The 21,480-nt window shown below is 43.3% G+C and overlaps 1 protein-coding gene across 1 annotated transcript in view; it reads right to left on the reverse strand.

Moving 5' to 3' along the window:
• Positions 1-21,480, reverse strand: part of DIS3L2 (DIS3 like 3'-5' exoribonuclease 2) — a 285,986-nt gene that overhangs the window by 252,025 nt on the left and 12,481 nt on the right. Inside the window, exons 4-5 of the mRNA XM_033958227.1 lie at positions 15,529-15,582; positions 1,183-1,284 (exon numbers count right to left, since the gene is read on the reverse strand). Of these exons, the coding sequence (XP_033814118.1) occupies positions 1,183-1,284; positions 15,529-15,582 (156 nt within the window). The remainder of the gene's footprint in view (positions 1-1,182; positions 1,285-15,528; positions 15,583-21,480) is intronic.

The raw sequence follows: 21,480 nt of genomic DNA on the forward strand, positions 1-21,480 counted from the left end.
AGGATGAAGTTAAGAGGTAATCAGGAGTAATCTAAGGAAATACTTTTTTACAGAAAGGGTGGTAGATGCATGGAAGTCTCCCGGAAGAGGTGGTGGAGACAGAGACTGTGTCTAAATTCAAGATAGCCTGGAATAAGCACGTGGAATCTCTTAGAGAGGAAGAGAAAATGGTTACTGCGGATGGGCAGCCTGGATGGGCCATTTGGCCTTTATCTGCCATCATGTTTCTATATTTCTAAGTACAAGGAATGTTAACTATAGACTGCTTAGGAGAGCACACAACGTAGACTTCATATATAATCCACATACAATGGATTCTATCACAGTCTTTCCAAAGGATCAACCAGCTTCGTTTCATCAGTGGGTTATACTTTAAAACACAAGGAATCCCAATTATATTATTATTAGACTAGTCTTTGAGCCAGTTACATTAACGGGTGCTAGAAAAGATGTGTGTCTGTCTTTCTTTCTCTCTCTCTCCTTGGCCGCTCTCTGTCTGTCTGTCTTTCTTTCTTTCTGTTTCTCTCTTTCCTCGGCTGTCTACCACCACCCCTTGCCTGCTCCCCTTGTCCAGCAGTAGGCCTTCTCCCTTCCGTTTACCTCCCCCCCTGTCTAGCAGCACCTCTTCCCTGCTCCCCCTGTCCAGTATAGGCCTCCCTTCCTGTTACCTCCCCCCCGACTCCCCTCAGAGTTCCTGCTCCTGCCGCCAGTGCCGCTGCTGCTGTTCCTCCTCCTCCGCCACCTCGCGGCAATTCCCCAGTCCCACTCTCCTCAGAGTTCCTGCTCCTGCCACCAGTGCCGCTGCTTCTCCTCTGCCACCACCCATCGGCCCGCGCCACCTCTGTTGCTGACACCCCTCTGCGCTCCGGAGGCCCCGGGCATTTCCTCCCAAGCTAATAAAACCCTAAGCGCGCATGCACACTCTTACCTGTCACGGAGCTACGGATCACGCAGGTAGGAGTGCATATGCACGCTTAGGGTTTTATTATTAGTGATGCTAACATCACAAAAGCTGTCACTCACAATTGATACCCAAGAGACAAAATACTTAGTGGATTGAGAATACAGAAAGTACACCTTGCTTTGCCATTAAAATACTTAACATAATATCTGTGGCATAGGTATAATCCAATACTTCTTAGGATTATACAAAAAAAAACCAAAATAAAAGGATATACTGACCTTCCATTGTTCTTTGGGAAGCAGTTTCACCACCACAATATCACCATTAAGAGCTCTGTTCCTTGCAACAACGCCATCAATAAAAATATCTCGTGTTCCATCCTGCAGAGGAAAAACAAAGTTAGAACCAGGAACATAGAAAATGGGGAAAAAAAAAAAAAAATCAACCAGCCCATCTGGTCAAGTACCAGGCTACAACCCAGCTGTCAGAGTGTAACTTCCTGTTAGGTACCTCTCTTCAATCCAACAGCCCTTGTGTCTTCCACCTAAGTATGCCCCAGTCTTGGCTAGAGGAATGTAAAAGAACCCACGTAGACCTTACCAGCACCCCTCCCTTCCTGAGAACCTGGGGAATTGGGTTCGAGTCCTTGCGATGCTGAGCAAGTCACTTAACCCTCCACTGCATTAGGAACAAAATAAGTACAGGGCATTCTCGCATTCATGCAAAATAAAGTGTAACCCATTTTTGCTATTCATGGTCATTTTCACTTATTCACAATCCCATGAGGATGAAGATATTCATAGAGCTGTGTGTGAGTATTGTTACACCAAAAGAGATTGTGTATACAATCCATTTATAAAATGCAGATTATAAACAAGCTGTTCTTTACACAAAATAATGACTTTATGGTGTTAGGCAGCAAAAATGTACAATATGCAGGGTCACACAGGAACTTAACCCTCTTTTTCCCGTAGGATGAATAGTTCCATATTTGCATTTTCAATATTCATGGGGTTTTCTAGGAACCTAACCCCAGCAACTACCCACTGTACCTGTATATAGGCCTCCTTTTAGCAAGATGTGTTAGGGTTTTTATCACAAGTCGCTGCGGTAAAAGCTCCGATGCTCAAGAGGAATTCTATGAGAGTCAGAGCTTTTACCTCAGCAGCCCGTGATAAAAAAAAAAAAAACCCTTAACGCAGCTTGATAAAAGGGAGCCATAATATGTTAACAGCTTTGATTGTAACCACAGAAAGACAGCATATCATGTTCCCATCAACAAAACTCTGTAATAATCCAAATCAGTGGTTTGCAGCCCATTTTTCAGGAGACATCCAGTAAGCCAGTCTGATTTTTAAAATATTTATCATTATAAAAAGATAGATAGATTTGCAAGCAACAGAGCGAGTGTATGCATATTTATTTGAATATTTTAAAAACCTAACAGTCTGGATATGTCTCACAGACAGAGCTGAGAATCACAATCTAAGCAGAGAGTAATTCTAACATGGCTTCTGTCCAAACACTGACCTCGTAGGCTGCCAGACAGACCCTGCTACATGGGACTACATTTTATTTATTTAAAACATTTATATTCTGCTTTTAGCCAAAGTGGCTCACAATTCAACATATATAATCTTTAAAACACACACGTCTCATAGTTCTTCCAGTGAACCAGAGTAAAAACAATAACTTACTAGATATTTATGCAGGGAACAATTAGTGTAAAAATGCATGAGCAAAAAAAAAAAAGAGTTTTCTATAGTTTTCAATATGGGTGGGGGGAGGGCAACATCATAACATAAGAATACCTACAGCATGGAAAGCAAAAACTCCAGACTAGAGGAAAAAGCCAATTTAGATTTAGTGGCAGTCATGCAGATAAGGTACACGAACAGCCATATCTGGAATATAATTATACTGGTCTATAATCTACTCAGAAAGGACAGGGAAGGAAGAAATACGCACTTAAACAGCACACTTTAGCAAAAAGGCAAGCAGTGCAATAGCATCCTCTTCCAAAAACACTGTTAAGAGATAGGACTCAGACATCTATTAATCATTCCCATAAGAAGTGCCATCTCAGGAACAGACCCTAGGTCCATCAAGTCCGGCAATCCGCACATGCTGCTCTCAAATGTTTGTGTACCGCACAAAGCAAGTCCGATAGCACTATAGAAATGGATTTCCCCACTATGCCCAGCACAGTAACTGATATGGCCATAGCTACCCTGCGGGGTAATTAAACACCCGTGAAAAAGCTGAACCCTTCAGATATGGCATAGAAGGTGCCCAACAGAAAGAACTAGACAAACTCCAGCTGTTACAGGATTTTTATTGTAACAGCTTTACAAATTAGCTCATGCAGTGAAAAAAAAATGAATAGCAAATGTGTTCAAGGGTGCTTAGCTTTAAATCAGTGGAAAATACTCAAAGCCTATGTGGCAATAAAGCAAAGGGCTTAGGTTTCACTGACTGGTGGTCCTAGGTTCAGCTGGCTTCTGTGCTCTTCCCCCCTACATCTGACACGGAGAAGCAGAATGTAACCCCTTCCATTCTCAAGCATTAAGATTAACAGTCCACTGTTCCCCAACCTTAAAAACCTCTTTCACATGCTTAACTGCAAAGAAGGACTTTTTGGAAATGCCTGTGTGCCACCTTTGGTCATGAAGTGAAGGCGCAAAGTGAGCCTACAGTGTAAAGACAACACAACACAACTCACTGCACCTCTCAGAAGGATTAAAGGCCCTACTTTATCTTATTTAAAAACTGGGAAACAACTTTTTTGGCACCTAGAAAACAATTACATTTATAGTCAGAAAAACAAGACAACTTTAAACTAATAGAGTGATCCGACTAGCTCACCGATACCGAGATCTCTGAAAAAAGAGCCATGCTGGCTTCAACCAAAGGTCCTCCAAGCCCATCATCCTTGAAAGAACTGTTGCTCACTCAAAGAAGAGATGAAAAATACCACATGTTTCCCAATCTCATCTAGACTTCGGGCTTTTACTGTCTTCTCCAAGGGTTCCCTTAGACTTAGAGTCATTTGAAAGGATGACGTAACATTTTCCTGTTATCTTGTTTCACATCTTTGTCGATCCTACTCTGTTAACATTTTTCTTTTTCAAGTGCATTTCTTTCTGCTTGTCCATACATAACTTGCTTGGCTATTTAGACGTCAGTCTCACAAAGTCCTCCTGCAATGCCTTCTTGTATTTTAACTGCTGTGAATAATTTTGACTTACTTGCAAATCTTATCATCCTACTCATTGCCCCATTTGCCAGATTATTAATGGGGGCATCAGTGGTCAAAGAGGCTTTTATGAACCGAGACTAATTAATTCAGTGTGGAATCTATTTAGCCTTAGTAATTTCACACCTAGCCTATTACAAATCATTGTTCTGTGGACTTCCCATTAAAGAAATCATATGTCGTCAACTGATACAAAATACAGTAGTTATACCGATCACATACACAAACAAATATGATCGTACAACTCTCTCATTAGCTGCGAGGATTCAATTTAGTTGATAAAATTCCTCATTTAGGCCTACCACTTTTCTTAGCCTGCTATCATCTAATCCCAGTGTTCTCCCTAGGGCCTTTTAGCTGGGTGCTCCACCCAGCTAATTTAGATGACCGCCCGGCTGTCATCTCAATCGCGAATCCTGCTGCTCAACATTTTTTTTTAAATCCCTCTCATTGGCTTGGAGATTTCCCGGGCTGACTCAGCACAGCCAGATTCACCACTGAAAGTTTAGTGTTTGACTCCTGCCTGACCCAGCAAGCAACTTGAACCCATGCTCTGGGGCTCTAACATGTGCGTGTCAGCTTCTTTTCTCTTCCCTCCTATTCCGAAACCAGAAGTTACGTTTCCGGGGGGAGAGAGAAGAGAAGGGAAGCCGGCATGCACACATTAGAGCCCCAGAGCATGAGTTCACTACATGCTAAGGCAGGAGACAGATCAGCAACGGAGGGAAGCTTACAACTTGCTGCTTTTGCTTACTTCGGGCCTGCCTACTTTCTGTTTCCGCGAAGGCAGGGCCCCGCAACGAGGAAAGCCCGAAGCAAGCAAGAGCAGCAAGTTGTAGGCTTCCCTCCGTCACTGACCTATGGAAGATAGATCAGTGATGGAGGGAAGCTTAAAACTTGCCTTAGTCTGTAGCGACTCTGCCGACAGCTGTGTGAGACTGGAGGGATGGGAAGAGAAGTGCTGCTGCTGCACCCAATTGGGGAGGGGGAGGGTAAGAGAAATGCTGCTGTTGCATCCAATTGGGGAGGGAGGAGGGGAAGAGAAGTGCTCCTGCTGCACCCAATTGGGGAGAGGAGAGGAAAAAGATGCCAAGACCATGGGAGGGAGGGAAAGGAAAGGAGCTACCAGACCATGGAGGGAGGGGATATGTCAGGGCACATGAAGGGAGGGGGAGGAGACAGATGCCAGACCAGGTGGAAGGAAGGAGAAGAGATGCCAGATAATGGAGTAGGAAGGGAAGATGGAAGAAGAGGAAAGAGATGCCAGGGCTTGGTGGGAGGAAAGGGAAACTAAGGAGACATAAAATGCCAGACCAGAGGGAAAGAAAGGAGAGGAGGTGCCAGAGAAGGAGGAAGCGATAGGAGAGGAGAGAGATGCCAGGGCATGGAGGAAGAGAAATGAAGGAGATAGAGATGCCAGACCATGGTGTGGAGTGGGAAGAAAGGAAGGAAAGGAGAAGAGAGAGATGCCACAGCATAGGGGAGGGGGTGGAGACAAAAAAATGGAGAGGGGGTGAAGCTGAAATGAATCATGTACAAAGGAGAGAAAGGGCACAGGATATACAGTTTATTGAAGGGACATAGAAAGAAGGAAGATGCCATATGGAACAGAGGGAGGTGCGGAAACTGGATGGAAAGGGCAGAGAGGGTGGACAGTGAATACAAGGGGCAGAGAGAGGGTGGACAGTAGATGGAAGAGGTAGAGAGAGAGGGCATAGGCTGGGTGGAAGGGGCAAAGAGAAAGGACAGATGTTGCATGGAAGGGAGCGAGGACAAACGCTGAATAGAAAGAAGAGAGCGAAGAGAAGATGATTAAAGCAGAAACGACAAAAGGTAGAAAATTTTTTTTGTTGTTGCTTTACGTAGAATCAAGTAGTATTGTAATTGTATTGATTGAAGTTTATAAATAGGAAATGGAAATAAGGCAATTTGGGGGGGACTAAATCCTTTCCTCAAGCCAGGACAGGACACCATAACAGCAGTATACTGTACTGTCTTGAAGAAAGATTTGGCCTCTGAAAGTTAATTGACAAATGGATTAGTCCAATAAAATGGTATTTTCTTATTCCTCATTTGTTTTATTTCTATTTGTTAATTTGTAAAGTGGTGATTGTTATGTATCAGTTTTTTCAAATTCACATCTACTGTCTTTATATTTTGTACAGTATTAGGGTATTAGGGGACATGTGTCACTGTTTTTGTAGTGCTGTGGTGTTGCATTGTATGCAGAGTCTGGTTTCTTGGCGGTTTAGTTTAACTTTTGTCTACACATTTCTATTTTTAGTTTGTGATTATTCTATATTGGGCAAGGGTGTATCTGTGTTCTGTGTGTATGAAAAGGACATGGCTTTCTGTTAGCATCGACTGTACAGGATCAATTGACTGTGCAGGATCTAGCTTGTTTAGTTTTACAATGCGTGTGTTGTGTCCTACTGCTCACTGCAGTGTTTAAGATGCAGCCTTTTCCTAGGTGCACCCTTGTTGTGTTACTCATGGATTATTACTAAAAATATATTTTTTATATAAAGGAGGGGGTTGTTAAAAAATGATCAGCACTGGCTGTCATATATACTAGGTATGCCACTGGATTTAATGACCCTATTCTAACTTTACTGTTGATGTAGGTGTTGTCCCCAATCCCCCCCCCCCCATACACACACACACTCTAAAGAATTAAATGAAAGTTGTATTAACATCAAGCAGCTTTCAAATGACATTATAAGCAAATAAAAATATTTTTAATACATTGCTAATTATTACCTGCATCTTTACCTAAACTGTTTTGCCCTAGCTCTCACTATGATCTTTATCTGCCACTTTTTTTAGTTTGCTTTAGTACAGTCACACAGGTCTCCTTCTAGGCATAAATTATGTGGAAGAGGTCTGGAAGTGGGGATCACATCTATTTCATATCTTCAGTGAGACCTCAGGAAGGAACCTAGTGATGAAAACATTATTAGAGGTGCTGTAGAGCCGTTTCTTGTATGACTGGATTAACTATATTTATCTCTCTTTTTTAGTTGTTTAAATTCATGCAGAAATAAATGGCTAGATTGAACCTAATGACTTCATTAACGCATTTATTTCCCTTTTTAAAACCTCTATACCATTTGAAAGAGGGCGAATATCTAATTGTTCACTTCTAGAATGGGATACTTCTTAAATTTAGTAAAATTATTCTGGCACGAGTGTCATACCTTAAAAAAAGGAAGTCATATTGAGCATTGGAAAATAATAATTAACTAATAAAAATAGTACACATTTAATTTTCCCCACCACCAAATTTCCCCATCCTGCCCTGCTACTTTTTCATGCCACCCAGCTAGAAAAAATTTCTGGGGAGAACACTGTAATCTCATTTGCTCCCAATAGAAACCTGCGCTCACTCAATCAAAATCTAGTAGTACCATCATTTATTTATTTGGATTTATTAACCGCCTTTATGAAGAGCCTGCAATCGGCAGAGCGTGCCTGTTTGTTTTCGGGCCGTTTTTGCCACAGACCCTCGTCGGACACCCTCAGCTGCAATCGGCAGCACATTTTCATCTCGGGGCCGGCTCCTCCACGGAGCCTCCAGTGAAACCGCCCCCCTCCCATCCGGGCGTGTGAGCCAGCTCCGCCCCCCCTCGGCGAATACCTTTTCTTGCCTGCGAGAACGGTGAGCCCAGAACTGAGCCTGCAATCGGCAGAGCGTGCCTCAGTTTGTTTTCGGGCCGTTTTTGCCACAGACCCTCGTCGGACACCCTCAGCTGCAATCGGCAGCACATTTTCATCTCGGGGCCGGCTCCTCCACGGAGCCTCCAGTGAAACCGCCCCCCTCCCATCCGGGCGTGTGAGCCAGCTCCGCCCCCCCTCGGCGAATACCTTTTCTTGCCTGCGAGAACGGTGAGCCCAGAACTGAGCCTGCAATCGGCAGAGCGTGCCTCAGTTTGTTTTCGGGCCGTTTTTGCCACAGACCCTCGTCGGACACCCTCAGCTGCAATCGGCAGCACATTTTCATCTCGGGGCCGGCTCCTCCACGGAGCCTCCAGTGAAACCGCCCCCCTCCCATCCGGGCGTGTGAGCCAGCTCCGCCCCCCCTCGGCGAATACCTTTTCTTGCCTGCGAGAACGGTGAGCCCAGAACTGAGCCTGCAATCGGCAGAGCGTGCCTCAGTTTGTTTTCGGGCCGTTTTTGCCACAGACCCTCGTCGGACACCCTCAGCTGCAATCGGCAGCACATTTTCATCTCGGGGCCGGCTCCTCCACGGAGCCTCCAGTGAAACCGCCCCCCTCCCATCCGGGCGTGTGAGCCAGCTCCGCCCCCCCTCGGCGAATACCTTTTCTTGCCTGCGAGAACGGTGAGCCCAGAACTGAGCCTGCAATCGGCAGAGCGTGCCTCAGTTTGTTTTCGGGCCGTTTTTGCCACAGACCCTCGTCGGACACCCTCAGCTGCAATCGGCAGCACATTTTCATCTCGGGGCCGGCTCCTCCACGGAGCCTCCAGTGAAACCGCCCCCCTCCCATCCGGGCGTGTGAGCCAGCTCCGCCCCCCCTCGGCGAATACCTTTTCTTGCCTGCGAGAACGGTTAGCCCAGAACTGAGCCTGCAATCGGCAGAGCGTGCCTCAGTTTGTTTTCGGGCCGTTTTTGCCACAGACCCTCGTCGGACACCCTCAGCTGCAATCGGCAGAAGCACCACTCCAGAACAAGGATAAGTACACATTAAAATTAGAATCTGCATGTTTACACTGCATGTACAATTGTATAATGCATGTTTATTATTGGACCAGTACGAGTAGTCAACATGCACAGACTGATACTGCATGTTCAATAGGCATAACATTATGTAATCGTATGCACAACTGCTTGCTTAATAAACATAATATTATTTAACCGCACGTATAACCAACTAATGCATGAACAGCCTACAACCATATGTACAACCTGTTAGTGCATGACCTGTCCAATTAATGCATGAATAATTACTATATGTTACTGCATGACCGGTACTACAGGCACAACCAGCCACAACTGTCTTCCCCACAGACTCTACTGTATGATTATCCTTCTATTCATAGTTAAGATCTCGCTACCCCTCACCGTAAGTTCCTCCCATACCCAACCTGCTCTCACAATTCAACTCAGTCCCCTCACCCAACTTACTTGTCTACAAAACCAGTTTCACCCCACCACTACCTCTCTAGTATCTGCTGACCCAGCCACACCCAGCCAGACAATAGTCCTCACTTATCACAACCCGAACCACTCACCTTACCACACAACATGGCAATCTGCAACAAACAACAACTACTCTTAGGGATTCTATACCTATGCCTATTAAGCTCTAAATGCTGGGGCAATGAAGACAACCTCCCCCAACCTATGCACACCTACCCCATCTCCTGGCTCAGACCAATCGAACTAACTAAGCCCTCCAACCCTCTCCAACTCCTACAAAACCAGCCAAAACAAGACCTTCATCAAATCACAGTACTAAACACCACCCGCAAACACCGCAAACCACACAAGAACAAGCTCTGCAACAGAAACATAAAAAAAGATAACATTTTCGGAAATCCCTACAGCTAACAGTTACGAAAACATTAAGGGATATTACCTAAACACCCGTTCCGTGAGAAACAAAGCCCACATAATAAATGATTGGATACTACAAACAAAACCCGATCTCCTGTTTGACAGAAACATGGATGATCTCTGACACCGACACTATCATGAGAGAATTTCTACCTCAGGGATATAAAATTATCCCACTATCAAGAAACTGGAAAAAAGGAGGAGGACTAGCGATCATCCTAAAAGATCACTACAATTACACCATGACCGACTCCAAATCTTCAGATAATCTCGAAATACTAACTTGCATAATCACTAACGCACAGTTAGAAGAATCATTAACCACAACTCTATTCTACATCCCACCCAAAAAATGGTCAAGCGCGAAAGAGGAATTCGCCGAATTCCTTACCTTATCTAACCTAAAAGGCTCATACAACCTGCTTCTGGGTGACATAAACACTCACCTAGAACAAAAGACAAAACCAGAAATAACTGAAATCGCCAACCTCCTTATGTCACTGGACTTTCCAAACCCAGACACAGAAATAACCCACGAAAAAGGACACAAACTAGACCTAATCACCTTCTCCCACAAAGAAATACTAACCCCCAAAATACAATACCACTCAGGTCCCTGGGAAAAATGTATCTGGTCAGACCATTTCATTGGCAAGTTCAATCTACATTGGCAGAAACAGAATACACATCAAAAACACAAAAACGCAAATTTGAACACAGTAACCACCCGTGGCATTATTAACCCAACCGAATTCTGGACCCATTACGAGTTACAACCCATAAACAATGAAATTCAAGACTTCCCCGCATCATGGGAAATCTACAGCAAAGAACTCTTAGACCTAATAGCACCATATAAAACATACAAAAAGAAAAATAGACCACCAAACGAATGGTTTGACTGTGAACTTCTAACCACCAAACAGGAACTAAGAAAATTGGAGAGAATCTGGCAAAAAACAAACAATGACTCAGACAAGACAAACTGGAAACAAAAAATGAAAATATACAAAAATCTGATCAAAGAAAAACGCACGAAGCATTATGCAAATAAAATCGGTACGTCAAAAATAAACAGCAAAGAATTATTCAAACTAGTAAAAACTATAACCGATACAACACAAATACTGAAAAAGGACACTGAGCAAACTCCATCAGCACAAACCCTAGCCAATTTCTTTCAAAACAAAATCACCGAATTAAGAGCAACTCTACCCACATCCACATCAAATGCTCTTCAATTCCTGGATCCCCATGACCAAGACACCAGAGTAGACATGTTATGGGACCACCTCGAATACCCAAACTGGCAGCAATTCCTAAATTTATTTAACAAGTACACCAAATCTAACTGCCTACTTGATACATGTCCCCCTAAAATCATGACAACTGCCCCCCTAGAATTTAAAAAGGAACTTTTTGCATGGCTAACATCCGCCCTTGCAAACGGAACACTAAACAAAAAAATGGGACATATACTAATCACTCCAATCCCCAAAGATCAGAAAGCCTCCCCAGCACTGACACCCAATTTCAGACCCATAGCAAGCATTCCCCTCTTCACAAAGATACAGGAAGGATTGGTCAACCTTCAACTAGTCAATTACCTAGACAAATTTAACCTCCTTAACGATCACCAATCAGGATTCAGAAAAGGATACAACACAGAAACTGTCCTAGCCTCCTTGCTGAACCACCTTTATGATCTCTTTAGCAAGGGCAAAAGCGCACTGATCCTACAATTAGATCTCAGCAGCGCGTTCGACCTGATAGACCACGAAATCATGCTACTGTGCCTTGAAGCAATGGGAATCTCGGGAAAGGCAAAGAAATGGTTCCAAGAGTTCCTAACAAATAGATCCTACCGAGTAATCAGCAATGGAAACTACTCTAAACCATGGAAAAACCCTTCAGGCGTACCTCAAGGTTCCCCCCTATCCCCCACACTTTTCAATATCTATATCGCCTCCTTAGGTCACCTACTACAAAAACTAAATTTAATATACTACATTTATGCGGATGACATATCCATCCTCATACCCTTAAACGACATCACAAAAGAAATTGTAGATAATCTCTCAAACACAATGACCGAAATCGATAAATGGACCACTAATTTCAAACTAAAACTAAACGCAGAAAAAACAAGTCTTTCTGGCTAGTCCCAATGACAAAATTACGAGAACATCGATAAAAATAAATAATCACGAATACGCAATTTCCAAAAACATAAAAATACTGGGCATCACTCTTGACACTCACCTAACTATGACCGACCACACAAACTCACTAGTGAAAAAATGCTTTTACACGCTATGGAAACTAAGAACCATAAAAAAATACTTTGACCCTTCTTCATTCAGGTTGCTGGTACAGGCACTGATCCTATCCCTCCTTGACTACTGCAACATCATCTACCTAGGCATCCCACAAAAAACAATAATAAAACTGAGATTAATACAAAACACCGCCGTTCGCCTAATTTTCGGACTAAGAAAAAACGATCACATCAGCCCCTACTATAAAAAGCTACACTGGCTTCCAATAGAAGCGCGAATTCTATTCAAATTCGCTTGCACCTGTTTCAAACAAGCCTGGGGACTAGCACCTTCATACCTACAAACTCACTTCACCCTACACAACCCCACAAGAACGACCAGAAACAAAAACATCTTTGCATACCCAAAGATTACAGGCTGCAGATACAAATCCTTCTTGGACAGAACCTTCCAGTTCCAAGCGAACAGACAGCAAACCTGGCTGAAAAACCACATAAACGAACCAAACATGACTTATAATACTTTCCGCAAATCGATCAAAACCACCCTATTCGCTAAATTCATTGGCTAAAACGGTCCCCTCCCCACTAAGACCCCTCTCACGGATGTTCTAAATCTTTCAGACACTCATTACCCTTAGATCTCCAATTAATATGTAAGTTACCATTTAGACTATTGTACTGCATCTAGTCTCTTTATTCGGTACTGTATTTAAACTTATTGTATGATTTTGAATTTGGACTCATAAGAACATAAGAACATAAGCAATGCCTCTGCTGGGTCAGACCTGAGGTCCATCATGCCCAGCAGTCCGCTCACGCGGCGGCCCAACAGGTCCAGGACCTGTGCAGTAATCCTCTATTTATACCCCTCTATCCCCTTTTCCAGCAGGAAATTGTCCAATCCTTTCTTAAACCCCTGTACTGTACTCTGCCCTATTACTCCCTCTGGAAGCGCATTCCAGGTGTCCACCACTCGTTGGGTAAAGAAGAACTTCCTAGCATTCGTTTTAAATCTGTCCCCTTTCAACTTTTCCAAGTGTCCTCTTGTTCTTTTATTTTTCGAAAGTTTGAAGAATCTGTCCTTCTCTACTCTCTCTATGCCCTTCATGATCTTATAAGTCTCTATCATATCCCCTCTAAGTCTCCTCTTCTCCAGGGAAAAGAGACCCAGTTTCTCCAATCTCTCAGCGTATGAGAGGTTTTCCATCCCATTTATCAAGCGTGTCGCTCTCCTCTGAACCCTCTCGAGTAACGCCATATCCTTCCTAAGGTACGGAGACCAATATTGGACGCAGTATTCCAGATGCGGGCGCACCATCGCCCGATACAATGGCAGGATAACTTCTTTTGTCCTTGTTGTAATACCCTTCTTGATTATGCCTAGCATTCTATTTGCTTTCTTAGCGGCTGTTGCGCACTGTGCCGTCGGCTTCATTGTCATGTCCACCATTACCCCCAAGTCCCTTTCTTGGTTGCTCTCATTCAATAATATCCCTCCCATCGTATAGTTGTACCTCGGGTTTCTGTTTCCAACATGCAATACTTTACATTTCTCAACGTTGAACTTCATCTGCCATCTCGCCGCCCATTCCCCCAATTTGTTCAAGTCCCTTTGCAATTCTTCACATTCCTCTTTAGTCCCAGCTCCACTAAATAGTTTTGTATCGTCCGCAAATTTTATTATCTCACACTTCGTGCCTGTTTCTAGATCATTTATGAATATATTAAATAGCAGCGGCCCGAGCACTGAGCCCTGCGGAACACCACTCGTGACCCCCATCCAGTCCGAGTAGTGGCCCTTCACCCCTACCCTCTGTTTCCTACCCGCCAACCAGTTTCTGATCCATCTATGTACGTCTCCGTCCACTCCATGGTTCTTCAGTTTCCGGAGTAGACGTTCGTGAGGCACCTTGTCAAAGGCTTTTTGGAAATCAAGGTATATGATGTCTATGGGGTCTCCTCTGTCCATCCGTTTGTTAATTCCTTCGAAGAAGTGCAATAAGTTCGTTAGGCACGATCTCCCCCTGCAGAAACCATGTTGGGTTGTTTTCAAAAGTTCGTTTCTTTCCAGATGTTCATCGATGTGTTCTTTAATCAGTGCTTCCGTCAGTTTCCCCTACTGTATTATATGTGGATTTATTGTATTGTATTAGTATTGTACTATACTTGTTATTCGCTGAATGTCCAGCCTTCTTACAATGTAAACCGCCTAGAAGTCGCCTGACTATGGCGGTATAGAAAAATAAAGTTATTATTATTATTATTAAGAGATTCACCCAGTGTAAAGCAAGTACAATTCAACATGGAACTTATCATTTTGTTAAAAGCATAACAGTAGTAATAAAATCAAATATAAACATAAATACAATAAAGAAAGTTAAAATGAGTAAAACATTAATAATAGGAGCAGTTTCCAAAATATACCTATAGCAGCCCTAAAACTCAGATGAGATAAAATGCAATGTCAACACAATACTTATGAAACAATAAGCGTGAGAACATTAGAACAACAGATATGACGCCAATGCTTTTCTACAATAAACATCCTCATTACCATAGAGGTCTTAAATCGCACAATTTTTCAAGGCAGCTAACAACAGACTATGTACAGCGTTGAGAGATCAGTTGGAACAATGGCCAGCTTACTCTCTTCATTGTATCTGGCCCAGGGTTTTGGAATGCACTCCCTATGTATATTTGTTCATTTTAAAAATACCTGTTCAAAGAGATGACAACCACTCAAAGTCCAATATTATTCATTTATACCTCTATTTTAGATTATTTCTCCTTCAGGTTATGGTAACTTTCTAGAGGTTCTGCACTGCCATTTTCCTGTTACCTATGAATATTTGTAGTCATGCCAATTAGCAGTATGTCACAAATAAAATAATTTGAACACGACTATGCTGCAACTCAGATCTGTAAGGCATTCCACTACTCATCTTTCTCTCCTGGGAAAATGGGCCAGTTAGCCCAACAACAGAAAACAAAGGAAAAAATCCAACAGAAACTGCAGTGGAAATAGGTCAAAAAACAAAAGAAGAACTGCAGACAAAATGTACAAGATGCAGGCTATGTTTATTATATCAAATATAGATGCAGTCAATGTTATCACTCTTCAGACAAACCTAAGGACCCAACACGATTCGTGTTTCGGTAAACACGCCTTCCTCAGGGGTCCAGTAAACATAGGCCTGTGAGAACTCTGGAATTATTGCACACCAGCACACTTGGAAAAAAAACTTTCACTGAAGCAAAAAGCTTTTTCCAGTTAGCCCAACTCCATTTCCAAAGGGAGGCTCTGTTTTAATTATCTTACAATAGTCAATATTTTGCCAGTTTTGTAAATTAAAGAATGTAACAGTGCACCGGCTGCCTCAATCAGACTTAGCAGATAGACTCAGTGAAAGTATTCAGTAGAATAATAATAACTTTATTTTTGTCTACCGCAATACCACAAACAGTTCAGAGCGGTTTACAATGTAAGAGAGACTGAACAGAACAAAACTTACCGGGGAAGGAATGAAGGCTTCATGAAATTTCTTAGGATTTATTCGCAGAGCACCCTAGAAGAGTTAAAAAAAAAAAAAAAAAAAAAGCAAACTGTAAGCCTATGCAGAAAGGAACAGTTAAACAGATTTGTTTTCAAATCAGTAAACTACTTCTAGCTTGGTGGCTCAGAAGATAACTCAGGTTTTGCACCTCAGGTTAGCAAAGGTTGGAGATGTTGCAGGAACAGCACCCAAAAACCCTGGGTAAACTGGGAGAGGAAGGTCCCAGACATGTCTCAGTCTCTTGGCTTCCAGAGGTCTATCAAGTCATTGGCTGGAATATAATGAGAGTCCACAATACCATTGCCTAATAGAAATAGTTTATGTTCATGTTAATAAAATGTACTATATTGCCCTGTCCGAAACCAATGCAGTTTCCAAACCAAATCATATTTCAGAAAAGCAGGAAGTTAATTAAAACAAAAAATAATTACAAGTGCAAATACCAAAAAATGGACTCGAGATAATAAAAAAGAGGCAATATTTGTGCTCTCTCTATTTCCCACAGTCCATGGTACAAATTCTGCTGGAAGCCTCAAACCAAAGAGCAAAAAGGTTAGAAGCTTAAGCTGTCCTTGCAGTGATGAACTGTGGGATCCGGAAGGTTCGCCCCCCACATTTCGCCCCCAGCAATTCGCCCCTCACATTTCGCCCCCCACATTTCGCCCCCAGACACATTTCGCCCCCACACATTTCGCCCCCACACATTTCGCCCCCCGGATGTTTCGCCCCCACACATTTCGCCCCCACACATTTCGCCCCCACATTTCGCCCCCACACATTTCGCCCCCGTCTTGGAGCGCAAATCCTTACCTCGGAGCGCAAATCAGTCCAGCTACTGTTGTGAGCGCGAGAGAAGCCAAGGGGGATCGAGGCTTGGCCAAAGCGAGACAGCGTCCCGCGAGAGCTGTGCGCGAGCGAAGCCAAGGGGGGGAGGGAGTTGTGAGCGCGAGAGAAGCCAAGGGGGATCGAGGCTTGGCCAAAGCGAGACAGCGTCCCGCGAGAGCTGTGCGCGAGCGAAGCCAAGGGGGGGAGGGAGTCGAAGGCCAGAGCGAGACAGCGGAAAGGGATGAAGGGGGATCGGGGCTTGGGCCGAAAGGGAACATGAGCTGTGCGCGAGCGAAGCCAAGGGGGGGTAGGGAGTCGAACTGTCGAACCATGAACTGTCAGGCTGTCTGTATGCATTAGCAATTGAATGCACATATAGACCCATTTTTACTTTTTCAAACTCACTTTCCCCAGCATAAGGAAAGGGCACGTGCTGAGTTTCAGGCTTATTTTATATATCTGTGCCACAATCTAAGAAAAGGTGTCAAGTTTTAGTGCACGCTTACACTTCTCCCTCGGTATTCGCGGGGGATAGGGGCAGAGCAGGACCGCGAAGTGTGAAAAACCGCAAATAAATTCTTGTCCAGCTGACTCAACCCCGCCTCCCTCCTGCTTTCCCCCAGGCATCCTAGCCTTAACTGGGTGTCTAGCAGGCTTTCGGGGCAGGAGCAATCTTCCTATGCTCCTGCCCTGTGCAGATCGCCAATAGGAAATGACTGCCATGAATTCTTGTAGTCTCTCGAGACGACGGAAGCTCACGGCAGCCATTTCCTATTGGCGATCTACACGGGGCAGGAGCATAGGAAGATTGCTATTGCCCCAAAAGCCTGCTAGACCACCAGATAAGGAGTAATCTATAGCGCTACTAGACATTTTAAGTCCTGATACAATTTGTTAATTGAAACATCTCTGGCAAATGAAATGATAGAAAGATGTGGTTTGTTGCATTTGAATCAGCATCTTCTTCATTACTTAGATAGCTGAATAAGTCAATTTTTTTTGGATTATGACACTTTTTTTTTAAACTTCTTTATTCATTTTTACATCAATCAACAAGTTTACAATTTTATACAAGATTATGACACATTTTAATTACACACACATGCATTAGTGGCATATAAAAGCCAGACATACACCTCAGCATTGCCCCTAATATTAGGTAATCAGAAATAAGCATGCAGGCCTGCAAAAACCCGAGGGAAGAGTACAGTTTAGGGGGGTGAAGAACTTATGTGCACGATGGAAGAGCGGGACTTGGGTGTGATTGTATGCGATGATGTTAAGGTGGCCAAACAGGTTGAAAAGGTAACAGTGAAAGCTAGAAGGATGCTAGGTTGCATAGTGAGAGGTATGGCCAGTAAGAAAAAGGAGGTATTGCTGCCTCTGTATAAGACTTTGGTGAGACTTCATTTAGAATATTGTGAACAATTCTGGAGGCTGCACCTTCAAAAAGATATAAAAAGGATGGAGTCGGTCCAGAGGAAGGCTACTAAACTGGTGTGTGATCTTAGTGATAAGGTGTATAGGGACAGACTTCAAGATCTCAATCTATATACTTTGGAGGAAAGGCGGGAGAGGGGAGATACGATAGAGATGTTTAAATATCTACGTAATATAAATGCACTTAAGTCGAGCCTCTTTCATTTGAAACGAAGCTCTGGAATGAGAGGGCACAGGATGAAGTTAAGAGGTGATAGGCTCAGGAGTAATCCAAGGAAATACTTTTTTACAAAAAGGGTGGTAGATGCGTGGAACAGTCTCCCGGAAGAGGTGGTGGAGACAGAGACTGTGTCTGAATTCAAGAGGGCCTGGGATAGGCACGTGGGATCTCTTAGAGAGAGAAAGAGATAATGGTTACTGTGGATGGGCAGACTGGATGGGCCATTTGGCCTTTATCTGCCGTCATGTTTCTATGTAATAGCCAAGTAAAACTGGATACCCCAAAACACATGAGATAAAAAAAACTGACTTGTCTAATGTAGCTCAATTATTTGCAGAGCTGGAATTAGATTCCACGCTCATTTCCAGCAGATGAACCTACTCTCTAATGTAGCTCAGCCAGCCCCAGTACACTCTCAGCCAGCACTGCCAAGCTTTTCTTCCTTCTCAACCGTTTCCTTGGGTATTGTTGTCTAATTCCAACAGAAGTGTATAAACTGTGCAATGAAAGCCTTGGGAGCACATATGCATCTTACAATGACCCTGGGACCTTCAGCTGGCTGAACCAAGCCTCAGTGGATCAGGATAACAGATTTAAATGTGGAACCCACTGCTAAAAGTGCAGCTGCCCTGCCAGCTCCTAGAAAACTTTCCTTTATTGTCCAAATTAACCCCCACTTCCAGTTCTGCACATGGTCCAGCACAACAGATTGACCCCTAGGGAAGAATGTAACTAGAGCTTCCTACCAGCAAATTCTGAAGCTGGCATCTCACCTGGCAGAGAGTGAGCAAGGGCAACAGAACAGACTGGTATCCTGGGAATGAATGCGACATTGAGGCACATGCGGGCACTTGAAAGTTTTATAACAAGCTATTACCACAGTTAACATTTCTATTAAGAAGCAGATGGTCCTGTGCGCATTTCTTTGAAGACCTCTCTCACAATCTCTTACAACACTGCACATTTCATGCTGTGATATCATATCTGGAACCAGCTCCTCTCCCCATCTGTACGAACAACTGTTCTTATGTGTGCTGGGAAGAGAGAGGGTTTGGGGGATGGGACACCGAGTGCCTAGCTGGAGTCTCATGATGTCACCCAAATAATGTTGACTTATACAATCTGATGGCTAGCAAATGCTGCTCTCTCTTTGCCAACTTTACATCAGGAGAACATGTCATTTGGAAACAAGAAAGCATTAATCAGACAGCCCCCACAGCTTCAAACCCACAGACTTTCCTCTGCCACCTGTCTTCAGATATTTATCTGGCCAGGTCTCAGACAAGGTAATGCTTGCTTTTATTCCAGAGAAACAGCTCTTCAGTTTCCTTCTCTTGCAGCCAAATGACAGCAGCTGACCAGACAATCAGAACCAAAAAACTCTTTTTAAATAGAGCGTCAGCCTCTTGTCCCTGTCAAAGGGACCTGATTAACTTCTCATTTTTCACAGCTTTTGTATACAGGTTTCTCCCCATATTCAAGGGTTTAGGATTCATGAATTCCGTTATTTGAGAGTCTCCCTACAGCCTTCCAGACCTCTTCACACCTTATCTTTAAAGGTCTAGCAGTAAAAAAGGGCAGGAGCAACCTTCCTATGCTCTTCCTGCCCTCTGCAGAGCCACAATCACAAATGGCTGTCATGAGTTCCAGCAGCAAATTTTTGTGCCACTAACCCCCGCGGATATGGAGGAGGGGAGTATATTTTGAATTGAGAATGATTCACAGTTCTGAATTGTGAACACGAGTTCAAATCCTTCCTCACTCAAATAAAAATTAGTAGCCGTTACCTAATCCCTGGTAGATCTGTCTATATCAGTAGTCTCAAACTCGCACAAGGTGTTATTTTGAAGCCCTCGGTATGTTTATCATATTCACAAAAGTAAAATAAAACCGTTTCTTGATCATATGTCTCTTTAGCTATAAATGACAATATTATTATTAAGACTTAGCCAAAAGGAAAGATTTATAAACTATAAAGAGTTTTACCTCATTTCTTTAATAAGACGTTAACTATTTTTTCTGAGGCCCCCCAAGTACCTACAAATCCAAAACGTGGCCCTGCAAAGGATTTGAGTTTGAGACCACTGGTCTATATGAACAGAGTATTATTGAGTCTTTGTTTAGATGTGACCCATGCAGAAATGGCAGCTGAACTATAGATCATGACTAAGAGACTTTTTTGCAAAGTCAGAAGCTCAGTCTTATTAAAATGTGCTGGAGGAAGGGAATCTAAAGTCTGGAAGGTGAGTTGCAGGTTTAGTCCAAGTCTCTTGGTTAACAAAGCAGGCCGTGATTTAGTACGAATTGATTCACTCCTCTCCCCACCCATACCCCAATCACACTGGTTGCTGGAGGTGGCCAAAAACAATTGAGGGACACTCTCAAAAGAGATCTCACTCCATTTGCATTGTCATGACATACCATTTGAGGAGGGAGGATTAAAAACTGATGAAATAAACAAAAGGCCATGTTTGCAAATATCAACATTTTTACCAGTCATAAGGACCAGAGAAAGTGAAAAACAACCTGAAGCAAATGAAGAACAATCAACGGTTTGGAAACTGAGCTTCAATGCACAAAAATGTACACCAGTGCTTCTCAATATGTCCTCAAGTTTTCCAGATATCCATAATGAATACACATGAGATAGGATTTGCATACCCAGAAAGCAGTACACCCAAATCTCCCTCATGCACAGTTATTGTTGATATCCTGAGAAACCAACTGGCTGGGTGTGCCCCAAGGGCTGGTTTGAGAACCACTAACATTCACCACCACATCCAGGACAAAATCCATTAGCCACATGTCACCTGTCAAACAAGCAAGAGACTTCGGACTGATCATCTCAGATGATCTCATGAGAGTCATGTACTGTAATAAACCACTGGAAATGATGATAGTAGGATCAGGTGCAGAAGTAAAGGAGGTGTCAGCAGGAAAAGGAGGCAAACTACATTAGTATACTGTAGGTCACCTGCTCATTGACAGGCTACTAAATGATGTAAGAACTGCACACAAATCCTGCCAAAAAGGCTCATGGACAGAAGGAATAAGGGGAGCTAAGATCTTTCCGATATTTGAGCAAGTACAGGAATAGGAGCAGAGAGAGACAGAGCAATGTGGACCACTTGGAAATGTTGCTTTGTGCGAGTTCTGCACGAAGCCTAAAAACAAAGAACTGCTATACCTGTTATAATTTGCTCCCCCTTGATTTTATTGTACAACAAAATTTTTAATAAGTTTGGAAACATGCCTTCCTGAAGCTGCTAAAAAAGTCATTCCCTGCTGTTCTGAGCTAAAACACTCAATGCTCCATTCTCTACCTCTTGGCATGAAGGGAATCATCTGGGTATATCCCATATGTTACCACCTCCTGCTTCTGGAAGAATTCGAAGGAGCCAGTCAAGAAGCTGCTCATTGCCGCT

This window comes from Geotrypetes seraphini, chromosome 9 (genome assembly GCF_902459505.1).
Source record: "Geotrypetes seraphini chromosome 9, aGeoSer1.1, whole genome shotgun sequence".
Lineage (NCBI taxonomy): Eukaryota > Metazoa > Chordata > Amphibia > Gymnophiona > Dermophiidae > Geotrypetes > Geotrypetes seraphini.